Source organism: Pseudorca crassidens, chromosome 11 (assembly GCF_039906515.1).
Source record: "Pseudorca crassidens isolate mPseCra1 chromosome 11, mPseCra1.hap1, whole genome shotgun sequence".
In the NCBI taxonomy this organism is placed as follows: Eukaryota; Metazoa; Chordata; class Mammalia; order Artiodactyla; family Delphinidae; genus Pseudorca; species Pseudorca crassidens.
This window is the reverse complement of record NC_090306.1, coordinates 41,073,162-41,091,504: the sequence shown is the minus strand read 5'-3', so window position 1 is coordinate 41,091,504 and position 18,343 is coordinate 41,073,162. Positions and strand designations below refer to the sequence as shown.

At 38.6% G+C, this 18,343-nt stretch overlaps 1 protein-coding gene across 3 annotated transcripts in view; it reads left to right on the top strand.

Moving 5' to 3' along the window:
* SLC38A4 (solute carrier family 38 member 4) overlaps window positions 1-18,343 on the top strand; it is a 68,088-nt gene that overhangs the window by 35,452 nt on the left and 14,293 nt on the right. For 2 of the 3 annotated variants that reach the window (XM_067696296.1, XM_067696297.1), the window contains exons 2-11: window positions 2,413-2,642; window positions 6,900-6,990; window positions 7,498-7,613; window positions 10,589-10,662; window positions 11,127-11,219; window positions 15,395-15,476; window positions 15,563-15,645; window positions 15,746-15,804; window positions 16,690-16,965; window positions 17,097-17,176. In XM_067696296.1, the coding sequence (XP_067552397.1) occupies window positions 2,524-2,642; window positions 6,900-6,990; window positions 7,498-7,613; window positions 10,589-10,662; window positions 11,127-11,219; window positions 15,395-15,476; window positions 15,563-15,645; window positions 15,746-15,804; window positions 16,690-16,965; window positions 17,097-17,176 (1,073 nt within the window). In that variant the 5' untranslated portion in view covers window positions 2,413-2,523. Of the gene's footprint in view, window positions 1-1,641; window positions 2,643-6,899; window positions 6,991-7,497; window positions 7,614-10,588; window positions 10,663-11,126; window positions 11,220-15,394; window positions 15,477-15,562; window positions 15,646-15,745; window positions 15,805-16,689; window positions 16,966-17,096; window positions 17,177-18,343 lie in introns of those variants that run through there. The other variant, XM_067696299.1, reaches the window with a different exon arrangement.

The window sequence follows — 18,343 nt, the reverse complement described above, 5'->3', positions numbered from 1 at the left end:
TTTTAGTAATATAGGATTATATTTCCTTTATTATGTAGTCAAATATACTGTAGGTTCTTTGGGCATACTATTTACACAATCATAATGTTGTAAATACTGATTATTCATTTTCAGTGTTCAGAAACATCCTTTAGATAAATTATGATTTGTTTTACAGAATAGGATGAAATTATTATGCATCTTAACATTGTAGAAGTATTTCGTGAACTGAAACAATTAGGAGGGTGGGGGAAGGAATTAGGAGTATAGAAAGAAGTATGCTAATTTCCTTATCCTTCCTAAGTGTCAGTCTAGAGTTGATAAACCAAGTCAGAGAGGTTTTAGTGAATAATTTAAATTTAGAATGACTAACTTTAAATGAAGAACTAAGAACAGTAACTGTCGTTAGTGATTGCTACTGGGAAGTGAAACTGATACTGTGTGGTGCTGAGAGAAGCCTTTGTACTCAGTTAGTACAAGTTTCTCTTTTTTTTTTTTTCGGGTACGCGGGCCTTTCACTGTTGTGGCCTCTCCCGTTGCGGAGCACAGGCTCCGGACGCGCAGGCTCAGCGGCCATGGCTCACGGACCCAGCCGCTCTGCGGCATGTGGGATCTTCCCGGACCAGGGCACGAACCGGTGTCCCCTGCCTCGGCAGGCGGACTCTCAACCACTGCACCACCAGGGAAGCCCTCTCTTTTTTTAACTGTATGTGTGTCTTACTTCTATTCTCTCTAGTGCTTTTAACATTTCTCTCTTCATCTTTGATGTTATACACTTACACTACCTCATATTAATGAATATATTCATTTTTCTTCCTCTTGCTTGAAGTACTGTGTGTTTTTTTAAATCCTGAGAACTACTATCTTTCTTTAGTTCCCAACAATTCTTTGCCATTATGTCCTTTTGGTCTCTCCCTAGTCTCATAATTTTCTCATATTAGAATAACTATTAGGGTATGTTTAACCTTCTTTTTCTCATTTTTCTTCCCCATGTCTCTTAACTTCTTTATATTTTTCTTTCTTTCTTTGTGATATAATCTGAGTGATTTCCACTGATCTATCTTCCTGTTTCATTACTCTCCCTTCAGCTGAGTTTTTTATATGACTATACATTTTATTTTTAGAATTCTTTTTTGGCTGTTTCTCAAACTAACCTGATTTTTTTTTTTTTACCATGTTCTTAATCTGTGGATGTTATTTCTTATTTTGAATCTTTTATTACTTTTTATTATATTAATTTTAAAGTCCATTTTAAGTTACTTTGCAGTTTGTAGTCACTCGGGTATGAATCTTATTATTTCTTGTGCCTGCTGACACTCCTAATGAGTTTCCACGTGTGATTTGTAACTTTTGTGATTTGGGGTGTGAACTCATGTTGAGTGTGAGTTGTCTTTCACAGATGTGCTGCTGCAGCACTGGGTTGTGGAGGCCTTCTCATGTGGCTGTTTCATATTTGTCAGGGGATTCCATGAATTCTGGAGCAATTTTTATGTTTCTCTACTCAGGATTTCCTTACCAAATGGGTAGTGAATGTTTCAGAACCACACATTCCAAGAGTAATAGTGTTTCTCCCAATATAACGATTCAACAAGAATTTCAATAGTAAGAATTTCAGAACATTACCATTAATGGGTTCATAGCATCTTTTAACACAGTGCCAGTCCATCCCTTTTCACTTTACGGTTGAGGAAAATGAGGTCAAAAAGTTAAATAACTTGTGCTGAAATCCAATAAATTAAAGGCAGAGCAGAGCCTAAAAGCTGGACCCTTTTCTTGTTAAAGTGCATTTCAACTTTATATAAATGGTGACTGAGGCAGATTCAAAGATAAACCTGTACTTGCTTTGGTTACTATTCTTAACTTTGGCTTCATGACCAAGTGCCTGGAAAGTGGTTCCCTGAGGCTGATCCTACCCTGTGCTGCATGTTATCAAGCATTTTGGTGGTGTTAATTCTTTCATGCCCAATTAACAAATTAAAGTAGTAATTTTCTGTGTTACTGCTGGTAGAGACACTGGTAGATTCTGCCTTGGCAGATCTTCCTTTATCAACAGTTTACTATTGTCGCCCTTTTAAGTCATGCAATCTGCTTACAAATAGCTAAAGCTTCTTAAAGACTGCTGCCATGTCTTAATATTTCTTTTTCTTCCTACGGTGACTAGCAAAGCACCTGCCACACATAGGCATTCTATAAATACCTGCTGATTTGGCAATTTATTAAGAATTTTCCTTTTTCTCTTCCATTTTCTTTCTTTTTTTTTTTTTTTTTTTTTTGTATTGGGTAATGGAACCTTTGGGGACATGTTTATGTGAAGTTTTTAGAAGTTTACTTCCTTTCCATGTTTTTACAGAGAACATACACAAATAGGTGACTAGTGTTTATTTATCTAATTTAAAGTAAATTATAATGATTTATTTTGTGTTCTGTGTGCAGAACAGAGTGTTCTGAACATAACTCCAAGTAGAAGAGCCTCAAGCTGAAGGTACAGTATCTTGTTTACACTGAAGGAGCTTGTGTGTGGACAAGAAAGCGCTGACAGCTCAAATGGATCCCATGGAACTGAGCAATGTCAACATCGAACCTGATGATGAAAGCATCAGTGGAGAAAGTATTCAAGATAGCTACACCGGGATGGGAAATTTAGAAAAGGCAGCAATGAGCAGGTATGGGGTTAAAATAACCAGGTTCCATGGAAAAATAAGAGACATTTATGGACATGGAAAACAAGTTTTTTGTTGGGAAAAGTTGGATTTATTACCTATTTGAGAGATAACAATGACTTTGATGTTAACACATCAACTCCCTGATCCTGAAGTACACATTATTATATTATTATTGTATGTCAATCTTTGTGTGATTAATTTAGAATTGCAGTTACAGTGTTCTTGTCCCTATTAATAATATAGAATAATTTAAATGATATTAGCCTATCACTTCTGTTACCTTTTGGACTATTCTCTCAGACTCTTCTTCCTCTGACTGCCCTGTAAGTGTTGCTACATCTCCAGAGTTCTGCAGGGATTCTTCTCTGGCTAAAAGTGTCCTGTGAGCAAGCTTATTCACAGCCATCAGGCTTCACCCACTGAACATATGCCATATCTTCCGCCGGTTCCACTTCTATTTCAACTCACAGATGTGTTTACTACACATCTCTACTGGATGACTCATGTGTCTGAATTGCCTCATTGATAAAGTCAAACTTGTAATGTCTAATATTGAACTACTGCCATTCCCTTCAAACTCTGTCCCTCCTCAAGCAAACCCATCTTGGTGAAAGTCATCACTATCATTCAGGAGCTCAATGAAAGGATGTTTGGTGTCAACTTTGACTCATCCTTTCCCCGAAACTGCACATCCAATGTTCGACTATATCTGGTTGGGTCTACCTCATTAATATTTCAAATCTACCCACTTGTCTGTACCTATTCTATTGCCATCTTATTATAGGCCCTCATCATCTGTCACCTGTCTACCAGAACAGCCCTGATTTGTCTTCCTGTCTTATATTTTGCTCTCTTCCAACTAGCCCTGCACATCCCTTGCAAAAGTAATCTTTTACAATTGCAAATTGACTTATGTTCCATCCCTGGGTAAACCGTTTCAGTGGTTCCCCATTAGCTATAGGAGAAAGATTAGACTATACATAAATTGCTTGGCATATAAGGCCTTGCATGATCTGGCCCTCATCTAGCTCTCCTGTCCATCTCTTGCCCTGCTCCGTGTTTGTACCCTCTTTCCTAGCCTTGTCGAGCCACTCAGAGCTCCTGTTCCTTCATTAACTCTGCTCTGTGTGCCTGGAATGCCCTTTTTTTTAGCATTACCCACTCACCTTCCCCTTTTTCTCTATTGACTGCACTCATCCTTCAAGACTCAGCTCAATGTTAGTTCTCCTGTGAAGCCTTCCCCCAGTTAGAAGTGACCACCCCCTGCTTTGCGTAACCTCTCCCTGTCCAGATGTTCACGATGCCACTACAACATGTTAATGGTACTACCTGGTACATAGTAGCTGCACAACTGTTATTTGATAAGTTTATTAATTTCTCACAAAAGATTATATAACACAAATTATGCACGACTTAAGACATTTAGAAGTGAATATTTGACCAAATCTCGGTCTGAAGTAGAGAATATTATCCTCAAACCAAGACATCTTATTGCATTCACAACATCCAGGAAGGGTGTCGGGAGGAAGCACTGCTCTTCCTCCAAGAAGCCAGCGCAGTAGTAAACGTTAGTGTTGTCGGATGAGAGAGACTCTGGAGATGTAAATATGATGCTTTCTAGTTAGGTGACCCTTGAGGAAGCACAATGTAGTAGAACCAGGGCTTTGGAATCTGCAGAGGAGTTACCTGATCTTGGAGAAGATATTTATCTTCTTTGAGCTTCAGTGGAAAATGCAGAATGGCAAACCAACGCCTACTTTGCTGAGGATTAAGTGAGTGCCTTTGAGATAGATGATACTCTGTAAACTTTTCTTTTTCCTCCTCCACTTCATCACCCTCAGGAAATTGATCAAATCTGAGGGCTCTTTTGTTTCTGAGAAGGATGCACACAGATATGAGCTCTATGGAGGTGGCAGAGCTGAAGGGGACATGGTCCTAAGAACAGTCCTACAGGACATTGGTCCTCTGAAAGCCGTCATGGAAAGAGCAAGAATGCTTTTGTTAGCTTCAGATAATGTGTTCTGGAACACTTACAGTGACCTAGCTTGTAACTCCTGACTCAAGTGGGTCATCATTTTGCAATTGTACGATCACTTTAAAAAGATGGGTTTTGTTTATGTTTGGATAGATCTCTTAAATGTAAATTTAGAGGGAAGTTCAACATAATACATTTATTTGGAATCATTATACTTATGTTTTCAATATATGCTGGGTTTGGTATTAAATCATTGAAGACACTGGGGACATTTCTCGTATATTTTATACAATCTTGGCATGTTTTATGACTACAACTCATCTCATGCCAAAATAAGATCATGCAAATCCCTCAAAGGAGAAAGTCTATTTACTTTCACATTTAAACATTTAAAACTTACTCATGGACTAAAGGATTCTAACTTATTGATTAAGGTTAAAATAGAACATTGTACGTTCCAGAGTTTAAATCTAGATGACACTTTTGTTTTTGTAATCGTTAGGTCCATTTGGGGCTCCAGTTCATTTTATGGTCTCCGTTTCCAACTATGAACATTGTGTACCAGTCTCCACATAGCAAGTATATTAACTACGGACATTAAAATAAAGCACAAAAGGGAGGGGGAGTGCAGAAGTGCAGAGATGGAAGAAGGCAGCATCTGAGGGCATTATACTTCCTTCCAGAAATAGGAGGAAAATGACAGGATATGTTCCTAACTTGTACACCATGAGGTTCAAGAAAATCCACTTCTTGAGTTTTAGAAAAGCACACAAAACTTTATGATTTTGTCTGCTCGTTCTATCTACACTTTATATTGTTCTCTAGTCTCAAAAAGTCACCTTGTTATCCTTCTTTCTCATAAGGTATATTCAGAATTAGCTTCTATTATAAGAGATCAATTGTACAGATCTATAATAATTATTTTCCCCTTTTATATTTCTAAGGGTTATTTTAATAAAGTACTCTCCAATCATTTTATTTTACTTTCTCATGCAAGAAGTGTCCTAAAATTGCGATCTATCTAATTATAAAGCACTTTTAAGAACTAAGTATACATATTTGAGCATTTCCTGTAACAAAAAGAAAGCCTGTGTGATATTTTGCAGTGTCAAAATGCAGTGGTGGGGCTTCCCTGGTGGCGCAGTGGTTGAGAGTCCGCCTGCCAATGCAGGGGACACGGGTTCGTGACCCGGTCCGCCGAGCGGCTGGGCCCGTGAGCCATGGCCGCTGAGCCTGCGCGTCCGGAGCCTGTGCTCCGCGACGATGCAATGGTGGCAGCTGAACTCATTAGTCAAGCCTTTCGGAAACGTGACTGGTACTAGATCCATATCCTCAAAACCTCTGGCACAGAGCTTCAGGAGCCGACCAGTACTGTCAGGGGATGTGCAGCTTCCAGCCTGTACCAAGTAGACCGCAGTCATAATGTTCCATGGATATTGACATCTTAAAGTCCTCCCAACTCTTCTACTAATTCATTGGATTTCTTTAATGTTTTTCTTAGTTTCATTCATTGTCTAACACTTCAAGTACATTTTCAGAGTAATTAAACTACACACACTCACACACAACCAAACACAGCACAGAGCTACCATCCAACTCCTTTCCAGCAAGGGATATGTGTATAAAAAGATGGAGCCAAAAAAGAGGAAAATACCAGCTACAGTGCCCTGCCCAGGGCTGCATGGCGCTGTGGGAGACCCTAGACCTGGGATCTGGTGCGTCTGGACACGCTACCTCACTCTTCTGAGCCGTAGTCGCTGCATATTTAGAGCAGAAACATGGAAGTTTCTCTCACAGAGACACTTGAGCATCAAGTGAGATGGGATCACATTGCCAAGGCACTTAATAAATATTTACTGAATTAATAAGATCCTCTGATCGTGGTATATTAGCAGTTGAGAAAACTGTCACTACTCTGTTCCCTTTCTTTGGGAGGGCTCGAAATGGCAACAAAATTAGCTCTAATTATTCTCTCTCTCTCTCTTTTTTTTTTTGCGTAGTCAATGTGTGAAGAAGAAATGTGGCTTATAAAAGATCCCAACTAAAAAAATATTTTCTTCCTTCATAACTTTCTCCCTCCCTCCCAAAGTATATTCATAAATGGGGCTCAGTCATTGGTCTGGAAGGAACAGTAGTATGTGGAGGAGAAGAGAAAAAAAAGTCTTAAGTGTCTTGTTTTTCCTCTCCTAATTCAGTGACAGATCACCTGAAACATAAGTATAACTCAGAGCATTTACCAGATGTTTTTACTGTCTTCTTTTCCTTTGTGTGTGTGTGTTCAGTCAATTTACTAATGAAGATGCTGAAAGTCAGAAATTTCTGACAAATGGATTTTTGGGGAAAAAGAAGTTGGCAGATTATGACGATGAACATGTAAGTGACTTTCTGCTCTCTGGCAGTAAACAGGACTTGAGGATGTCTGATCTACCTGGGTCTCTGTGCGAAAACAAAGTGACTGAAATTTTCCAAGCCTTGATCAGCACATTCTCTGTTTATTCAGGCCCTTACTGGAATAAGGGCTTGTTTTTCCTGTTCGCCATATGGCTGCATAAATCATTTATGAAATTTATTTGTTTTTTGGAGAAATCATTCTAACCCAAATGTAATCTGCAATCCTACATGCTTTCCCTTCTTTATGTTACTCAACTTGTATTTTTTGTTTTTACTGAGACCCCTGCTTAAATCAAGTACTACATTCCACTGAAAATTATACACTTTTATTGAAGTTGAGTCATGACTTTTATTCACTGTGATTTTATCTTAATCTTCCCTATTGGATGGTAGTCTCCTCCAGTAAAGATAATATAGGATAAGAATAATCCAAAAAAAAGTTCGTCCTTTGGCAAATATTTGCTTGTCACGCATTCCTTTGTCTTCAAGCATCCTGGAACCACCTCCTTTGGAATGTCTTCGTTCAATCTGAGTAACGCCATCATGGGCAGTGGAATCCTGGGCCTGTCCTATGCCATGGCCAACACAGGGATCATCCTTTTTATGTAAGTGAATGGACATATCTCCACTTGGTTCAAAGCCCATGCATACCTGGTGCCCTTTCAATTAATCTGAAGTTTGATCTTTGTGAATAGGAATAATCTGAGAAAATATTAACATATTCTCTTCCTTTTAAATAAAACAGCAACAAAAAGTAATCAGAGCAGTCTAATCACCATACTTGTTCAACCAGCCATCCCTAACCAAAAGGCAGAAAGTGTATGTGCCCAATCCCCCAAACTGCTGGAACAGCCCTACCAGTCCATAGAAACCACTTCACAAAGTAATTCGTTATAAAATAATTTGGTGTTTAATAGTTAAAAAGATATTTCCCGGCAGCAAATCTGACTTTATACACACTCTTAGGGAAAACATCCCTTCCCAAACCAGACCTACAAGGTCCTGCATGCCCTGGTCCCATCTCCTGTGCCCCTATATACAAGATATACTGGGCACAATGACCTTCTCTCCATCCCATGAAAGTGCCATTCCCTCTCACCACAGGTCCTTTGCACGTGCTCTTGGAACCTTCTTTCCTTTCCTCTTCAGCTAGTTAACTCCTCATAACTCAGCTCAGCCTCGCCTCAGTTATGCCTTCCCCCAATCTCCATGACTTGGACAAACCACCTTATTAGACACTCATCACAGTGTTAATATTTTGGTGCGGTCGTCTGATTCATTTGGTTAATGTCTCTCTCCCTTGCTAGACTATCATCTCCAAAGGGTTGAGCCCATGTCTGTTTTTACTCACTGCACGTCTGTATCCCCAAGACCTAGAAACAGTGCTTGGCGCGGAGATTTTTGCAGAGTGGCCAAAGTTTATACCTAAACCAATGCACTTTATCCACACTTGGTCCAATGCTGCCTAGTGGTAGCAGCATCACATAGCCGACCTGGAGGATGGACACCACATTGTCTGTGACAGACAGCCACAGACATCTGTGCCTGGTATTTTCAAAGACACAGTTGGTGGCAGTGAAATGCTTCACAAGAACAAAGTCTAATGTTAGTCAGGCATCAGTATGAATGCAGATCACAACCCCTAATGCAGTGCTGGAGTCTTAAATAACTGTCTAAGAATGCAACATTTATATTATAAATATATGCTATTTGTGTTCTGAATATCACTTATGATTAGGTAATCACACAGCTATTTGAGGGCTAAGGATCGGACTGAACTATAAATATTTATATCGTGTCAGTGCTTTGATTGAACTGTTAGGTGTCGTATTTTTTAGCTGAATGGCTTTTGATATCAGCTTTACTTTTCTAAGCCATGTTTGACATAAAGTAAGTTTTAAAAATTTTCTGACTCCTAATGGCTAGAGGTATGTTCACATGCATAGTTGTACACTTTTATAATGTACACTATCTCTAAGACAAAAGACTGCCTTCTCCTTACTAATTACACATACCATTAAAATTAATTAGGGGGCTTCCCTGGTGGCGCAGTGGTTGAGAGTCCGCCTGCCGGTGTAGGGGACGCGGGTTCGCGCCCCGGTCCGGGAAGATCCCACATGCCGCGGAGCGGCTGGGCCCGTGAGCCATGGCCGCTGAGCCTGCGCGTCCGGAGCCTGTGCTCCGCAACGGGAGAGGCCACAGCAGTGAGAGACCCGCGTACCGCAGGAAAAAAAAAAAAAAGAAAGAAACACTCCCCCCAATCCTAGAGTTCATTTTCATGGCAGGAGAATATTCCACTTGTAAAACTGAAAGCCTCATTTCAGGCCTGTAAACATTTAGCAGATTAATTTGGCCAGAACAATTACATAGCTGGATATCATGAGGTGTGTTTTGTGCATCCAAGTAGCCCAAACTGGATTCAGCAATCTCCCTCATCCCAACAGGTGACACAGGATTTCATCGGTGTTACTTTTAGTATTTTCTGCCAAAGCAGAAAATGTATTTAGAATACAGGGTACGCTTATTATTCTTCCGGGGAACAAAATTATATAATCTGAATTACATAATTCTTTAAAAACAGGTCAATTCATAACGTATATGGAAAAATGTATGAATGAGACATTGATTAGGCAGTTCTGGTGAACATGTTTTGTGAAAAAAACAATAGAGCTAGAATAGCTATAACATTTGTAACTCGGTCTAAATCTACATTTGTAACATTGACTTCCCAAGGAATTACCAAAGAATTAGATCAATTGAGGGGAGACTGGTATGCTCTCATCATATTAGACAAAGGATAAGATTTTTTTTTTAATTTCAGGTAAAGTTTAGTATTGTGCATTAATTTATTATATAGATGCTTCTATCTACACTCTTTATTTTTGCTGTCCAATTCTTGATTTTTGGAGAAGCATTGATCACTGTATACATAAAGAAATCATATATGCCTGTGGACATGTGGAGGGTCCTGAACCAGAAATGATTTTTCTGAATACAGCAAAGGTTTTCCTGCACCCTAGACTTACCTTTCTCTGTTTTCTCTATTACACAGGCGATTGCCAGACCCTCTGGTTCACACATCTGATCACTGTCATCTAATATGCAGACTCAGTAGTAACGGAGCTCAGAATTTGCTTTGACTTCTGTATTTCTAGATTTTAGATTAATGTTTAGTCAGGTCATTGAATAGCCCTTCAATTATAAATGTTCATGGGAATATCACGCAGATATGGTGTACATATACCCATATGCTGAGTAAGTATTTGCTAATTTTGCTATGCATTTAGCATCTAAGTTATAAACCAGATTCTACTATTGGGTAGACTCTAAGACTAAAAAAGGTGCGTTAGGAACTTCCAATAGTATGTTTTGGCTGATAAAATAAAGCCAATTCCAGTTCTGGGACATTTAAGGGCATTGGTGGAGTTCTGAAAAGAATTTTTCAGCTTCCCCCAAATCCACATACTCTTGGAAAGTTAATGATTGAAAAGACCAGTGTAATAATGTATTGTAACATCTAATATTATTACATCTTATTTTTTATAGAAACATTATTGTCTCCTCTCTATTCCCTTCACAGAATCATGCTGCTTGCCGTGGCAATCCTATCTCTCTATTCAGTTCATCTTTTATTAAAGACTGCCAAGGAAGGAGGTATGCCACTCCCTAGACCTAAGACATGCTATTTCGATTCTCATTAAAGGGTATTTCAGCCTTTAGCTCTATACCTATAGGATGGTGTTGGTCAATTTTACATTTCATTTTCTTCTAACCCCAATCACATGGTCTCTCCATGTTTTTAGTTATCTGGGCAAGTGAGACAAGTGAAAGTCAACCTGCTCAGGTTCAAGCCAAATAGAGAAAAAGACTTTTGGTGGATGATAGAAATAACAGTTCTGACTTGCTGCCTGGAGCCAAGATGAATGAAGGCATCGCTTCTTGTTTGGAGAACATTTACCATATTTTGTAATGGCTTTTGAGATTGCGTATTTGGGGTTTGTAATTTCTATATGGTGTTTATTTACATGTTTGAGGCTCCAGTGGAGAATTACATCAAAATATTTTAGTCACTAAGACAGTTTTTTTTTAAACAAGTTTCTTTTCATTTTTGATTATAGGATCTTTAATTTATGAAAAACTAGGTGAAAAGGCATTTGGATGGCCTGGGAAAATCGGAGCTTTTATTTCCATTACAATGCAGAACATTGGAGGTAAGAGGATCTGGCTTTCAACAAACCATTTAAACTTTCTAAAAAGATGTTCAAGAAATAAGAAAACTCAATGGCAATGAACAGGCCCTTTAAATACAGAAAAATAGCTGTTTTATCATTTTTAAATTTCAAAAGTAGAGTTTCCTAAATAGATTTTCTCTTTAATTGCTCCTTAATCCCTCTTTAATTGAAAATAGCAATATCTAAGAAATGAAATACTATATAAAACCCTACCAAATAAATTCTAGAATTAAAATATAAAATAAAACCTTTCTTGATTTCAAATGGCTTTAATTATTACTTTTAAAAGTTAAAGCACTATTGCTTATATCTGTCATTGCCCAAACAGTTGATGTGTCACATGTATGATTGAGTTTATTTCATAAAAGGGAAAATTTAGTATCTGAGGCACATAGCCAAATTTGGGGGTCCTTGAGACACAGCCTGCACAGAGCCAGCCCGCTGTAGAGTATCCCTAGAAATTGTGCTAAGGCAAAAATCTGTCTAGGCATCGGAAGCATTATAAACCACAGATTTCTTGTTCTACAGATTCTTTTAATTCCTACTGAATGATCCCTTCCAGAGGAGAGCCGAGAAGTACATTTTTTTAATAGTGTTCCAGATGATAAGTACATTTTTTTAATAGTGTTCCAGATGATATGTATGCCCACCAGCTTCACTGGTCCTATCGTGTCTTTGACCCTCAAAAGGCATCTTGACCCATATTTCAGATGTCCTACTGGCTAAGTCTCCTTGCACGACCTGGACTATATCACCACATAGTAGAACTTATTTCCTCACCTCCTACCCAGTCCCCAAATCTGTTATTCTATACTTCTGTTCTTTCATCTCAGTGAACAATACCAGCAGCGTCCAGTTTCTTAAGCCAGGAATCTGGGTGTCAGCCTAAACTTTTCCCTCTCTCCCTAACCCTGACAATCCAATCAAATACCAGTTTTTATCCATTCTTTCTCTTATTTAGCCTTTGAATCTCTCCTCTCCTTCTAGTCTCACTATCACACTTCAGGTGATTACTATTTCTGCTCAGACTTCTACAGTAGACCTCTACCTGTTATTCCTGTATTTAGTTTCTCCTCTTCCATCTGTAATTCATTTTCCAAATGAACTTTCTCAAATTCAGATCTACTCTTGCTTCTCACATGCATAAACTTCTTCAGCATGCCCTCATGATGTTCAAGATAAAATTTAAACTCTTTAGTCTGACATATAAGGGTTTTCATCATCTTTCCTTTGCCTACCTTTCTGATACCTTTCCTACAAACCCCAATCTCTCTCTCTCTCTCTCTCTCTACCTATCTATCTATCTATCATCTGTTCCCTATGTTTCCTGTGTCATACTATAACAAACTATATTTAGTTCCCCTACTTTTACAATTCTCCAGACCTAACACATACACATTCTCTGGCTCTCCCTCTCTGTTTGCTCCATGATCCATCATTCTCTAGGCTATTAGGTACTAGCTCTTCTGGGCTCCCTTAGCCTTGTTTGTATATATCTGGTATGTCACTGTTTTTTAAAAGACATTTTAAAACCCATGAGTAGAGAATAGACTTTTGGCGCCTGATAGCACCTGAATTTGAGCTTGTTTCTGTCACTATCTATGACCTTGGGAAAATCACTTTACACCTCTGAGTCCAATTTTTCCACCTATGCAATTGAGAGTAATAGCTCTTCCTCACAGTGTCATAATAATACAGGTTCAGTACATGCACCCTTCCTCTCCAGTTCTTAGATTCAATATCCATGTCACTGGAGCCTTCCTGGTTGTTTTTAAATGGCATTTTTATAATTATAAGACAAATATATGCTAATTGTGAAAGATAAAAACATTATATAAATAAATAAATTACAAAGAAATGTTTATGTAAATCATCCTTAGAAAAACCCATGCCAGGTTTTCCTCTATGACAAATTTAACAAATATATTGTTACTGTTAAAACAGGATCATCTTCTAATACTGATTTACCGCTTGCTTTTTTTCTTTAACAATATGCCTTGAATGTTTTTGCATATTACTCTTTTTAATGGCTTTTGAGCTTTCCATTGTATAAATACACCATAATTGGATTACTGAATCCCTTGATGAAGAGTTTTTGATCGTTTCCAGGTTTTTTACTATTGTAAACAACTCTGCAATAAATAAACTTACACAGAGATCTTGCAAGGAGGTCATTCTTCTTGATTAATAAAATCACTGGAATTATCCAGCATTTCTAGAATGCAGCAATTTCTTTAGTAACCTTTATCCAACTATACCTGCTCCTGATAACGGATAGTTGGTAGGCAGATAAATAAAATCGTCATATCTTAATGATTTGTATTTATGTCTTTCATATTTTTTGTATAGTAAGACTACAGTCCTGGGTAGAATTTGGCAGTAACACTGGAATTGTTTCATTCATTTTACTGGCATTGTGTCCCAAGCATATAAGTCCCCCATTCCCCACCAAATAAACTGCTTTACATTTGGTTCAAATTCTCAGCCTTATCAAGATATAAAATATCAAACCTTTCATAGGATCTCTTCATAGGTGATCTAATGTACTTGTCTGGACCACTGAACTAACTGGACATACACATGCTTAGCCCTGAGCTCAACAGGCTGAGTGGCAACAGCATTGTCTATTGTTCCAAGTATAGCTACTATTATGCTTCTAAACAATGGAATAAACTATAACATGGTCTCTCAGTCAAGGCCCTCACCCTACAGTGTGGCTTTAAGGGAGTGAGATGAAATTTCATACACCTTTCCTGAAAATCTCTCACTTTGGTTACTCTATGTGATTAGTGGTTATTGTGGCCTAAAAGAAATCACTTGTATTTCTGTATTTAGCAACTCCACATTTAGAACGTTTAATTTTCTCAATCCCCTGAAAAATTAACACTGACCATTAGCAGAATAATGTTGACATTACCCAGACAGGTCTGGATCATTCTGAATTTTCAAAGACCAAACACATTAACAGTGGTGACATCACTGAGAGTCAGCAACTAATAGCTCTAAAATTGAATGGTACCTCACTGAACCAGTTAATCAGAAATATCTCCTCTGTTTACCCTCTGTAAGATTTAGCTTTAGCCAAGGTCTTTGTAAAGATTAACCAAATCATGTTTACAGAAGACACATCAGGTATTGTAAAAATCATTTCATTTCACAATAGAGAAGACACACTGGCCCGAAATCAGGGATCTTATATTTTGGATGTGGTCTGTCATTTTCAAGCTGTGCGATCTTGGACACGTCAGTTAAGCTCTCAAAATTTTTATATCCTCAGCTGTGGAATGAAGATGATAAGATGCACCTTGCTCTTTCATGTGGATTTTCAGCTGATTACATGCAGAACTAAACAATGTGGGAAACTGTTATCACCGTTATTACTTTCGTTTGAGATTAAGGAAATATTTTTAAACTATTAATAGTTCGATCTGCAACTTAGATATCTGCTTCAAATGTCTGTTAGCAAAAATTCACCAGAAGGATGTAGCCCACACTTAAACCTTGCAATGCGAAACTTGTCAGTTTTATTTTCAATTGAGTCTTTTGATCACGTGTGAAATAGCAAATTAGTATTATTCTTCACTGAGTGGATGGACCTGGGAAAAGGATGTTGCATACATCCCTACAATTGTAGGCAAAGTTGTATGTTATGCATGACTATTTTTCCAAGGAGAGGGTTTATAGATTTTATAGATCAGGTATTCAGAAGAATACATGATCACACATACATCACTTATCTAGACGTTCAAGAAATTTTGCCACTTTGTATGATTTCTTATTTGGACAAAGGATATAGAAAAAACTTCATTGACAAAGGTTAGAGAAGTTATCCTCTCTTGTACTTTTTTTTTTTTTATCAATCCAGTATGACTCCAGGAAAAAAACTTTGAAACTGTAGTTTCACTGAAAACCTCAGGGCTGGATTTAACACAGAATCAGCATTGATACTGTTAGCAAAGGTCCGTAGGCAAGAGCCAAAGGGCAGAATGTCTATTCATGAGAAGAACTTGGAAACAGTACAGAATACATGGTGGCTTTTCTTTCGCTTTGGGAATTACTGAGAAGGAGGGGTGTACCAATGCCTGGACTTCTCACAACTTGCCTGTGACTTTGGTGCCGTGCACACCACTAAGCTCTCACGTCTTCCATTTTAGCCATGTCAAGCTACCTCTTCATTATTAAATACGAACTACCTGAAGTAATCAGAGCGTTCATGGGACTTGAAGAAAATACTGGGTATGTCTTCTGCTCTCTCTGTAACATCAAGAGACTCATTCTACTTGGTCTTTTCTGATCCTAATATTCTGGTCTCTCTTTTCTAGAGAATGGTATGTCAATGGCAACTACCTCGTCATATTTGTGTCGGTTGGAATCATTCTTCCACTTTCTCTTCTTAAAAATTTAGGTAAAGTCATTTTCCATTTTTATTTTCATTTTGTATTCCAAGAGGTAAGCTGATTGTGGATGCCATATTCACCTTCCGGAATTTCTCTGCTAACCCCTAGGTTACCTTGGTTATACCAGTGGATTTTCTCTTACCTGCATGGTGTTTTTCGTCAGTGTGGTAAGTGATTTTTGACATGATCCTTGTAACTTGGTAGGGGTGTGATGCTTTCAGTGCCTGAATTGGTGTCCTCATTTTTGTTCAAGCACATCATTAGCATGAAATAGTTCTTGCATCACAAGCGATTTCCTTGTATTCTAATTTGGAATGAGAAAAGAACAGTCATGAGTTTAAAAATAGTTGAGTTAGAATGTCAAGACCATTGCTAATAGTATGTTCTAGGCATACTGAATGTATATTTGGATGAAAGGAACACTTCAAGCAGAAATGTGACAACAACCCAGTATTTAGACAGGCGGAGGAAAAAGAAGTGAAGAGTCCCAGAAGATAAATGAGTAGGCTGTAGAATTAGCCATATTTACATGAATCAGCCATTTTCTCTTACTCATTCTACCCATGAAGAGAAGGTGACCACAGCGGAATTAAAGAAAGAAATCCTCTCCCCATCCCACTCCCTCTCCCCTCCAAAAGGGGGGATTTATGCTAATATCATGAATGCCAAAATTTATATAGCATTTCCCCAAAGAGGCAAAGGAGGAGGGGGGAATTTCCTGATGATCCATATTTTCATTAGTTTAAAGACATGAAAGAGAAGCAATGTAGCAAGAAAATGATCATCTTTCTCATGGAAGAGTATGCATGAAGTTTGGGATAGATTCACGCAAAATACCGTCTTGTTGACTCTAAGGGAGAGAGTTATCAACCATAGTTCCAACTCCTTACATCAAACTGAGGATAGAGGGAGTCTCCGTTGTCCATTAGTCTAAAAGGAATCCTCAGCAGAGTTCTCTCACCTCTACCCCATAAACCACCCACAGGGATTTTTGTTTCATTGTTTTCCTCAAAAGGCTGACTTCTTGTTGTTGTGTTAATGACCGGATCTAGGTGATTTACAAGAAATTCCAAATACCCTGCCCTCTGCCTGTTCTGGATCACAATGTTGGGAATCTGACATTCAACAATACAGTTCCAATGCACGTGATGATGTTACCCAACAACTCTGAGAGTAGTGGTGTGAACTTCATGATGGATTACACCCGCCAGAATCCTGCAGAGCTAGATGAGAAACAGGCCAAGGGCTCTATTCATGGCAGTGGAGTAGAGTATGAAGCACACAGTGATGACAAGTGTCAGCCCAAATACTTTGTATTCAACTCCCGGGTAAGTGAGAGGTCTAGGCTTCTAAGAGTCTAGCAACGTGGCCTCTGAGTTTTTATCTCACAAGCTGAGATGGCCTGGCGTAGCTCTCTGTGTTGAAATGCTAAACATGCGGTTTTGTCTTTGTTTTTCAGACGGCCTATGCAATTCCCATCCTAGCATTTGCTTTTGTATGCCACCCTGAGGTCCTTCCCATCTACAGTGAACTCAAAGAGTAAGGCGGCCATCATTTTAGCGTTCTAATTCGCTTTGAAAATGTGCTCGTATTTTCAAAGGTGCTTTATACAGAAGCATAGTTTACAGCTTTGCCTTCACAGGAGGTTTATGCTATAACCACTCATCAGTAATGTGCTTTCACCACAAAGGTGTGAATCAGCCCCCTCACTGCTTCCTTTTCTCCTGTTCCTTCATCCTACGGATCCAGGGTTGGGGTTCAGGACAGAGGGAGGATGAGCCAATGTCTGTAAGGATTTTGTCAAGCATGAGGAATTTGAATTTGAATATTGGTGGGAAGAAGTGAGGTCACCTGAACTGGAAATGACCCACACCCATGAAGACCAAAAATTATGTTTAGGGTGGCCTGGCTAAGCCACTGATGTCACCTATGGTCAGTTTTTAACCCTTGCCTAGAAGACATTCCACCACTGGGATGTGCCAGTATCTGGCCTTCATAGTCTAATCTGTATAATGGAGACACTGGTTAGACAATCTTCTTGCTTCCAGCTCATATTCTATGATTCCTTAATACTCTTTTCCCTTTGAGGTTGTTAACACGCCCTTGGGGATGAGTGGGTCTGAGCCCACTACAGCAGCTTCTTCCTTTACCCTGAGGGGAGGTGGTCCTATAATTCTCATCTTCTTTATCCAGACATCAATAACCTCAGTCTTTGTTCTCACTAAATAACAATAACTTGCCCCATATATTCAGATTTACCTCTTAAAAAACTTATAGAGCACTTTCAGTTATTTTGATGTCTTTGATTGACTTGGAAAATCCCATGTAGCAGTTACTCTACACTTGATCTGAGCCGAAAGACAGAGAAGTGATAGCAGTTACCCCAGTGTCAGCAGCCAGGTGCCTCTAGAATGGTTTCCAGAAGCTGTCCAGGTAATGCTGTCAGGCTTCAGGTTGTCTGGACTCCTGGGAGTAGTGCTTTGCAGTTTCTAGTGGATTCTGGTCCTCAAATCTATCTCACTATGAAATAGGAAGTCTTTCTACATTAGGAGCCAGTTTGACCTTTGTGCTAATTACATTCTTAAATAGTCAATAGACAAGCATACTTATCAACATAAAATAAACTGATCCTCATACAGGAAAATAGTCCTTTCTAAGACTAAAGAAGTAGCATTTAAGAAAAATGGAAACAAATCCTCCATAATT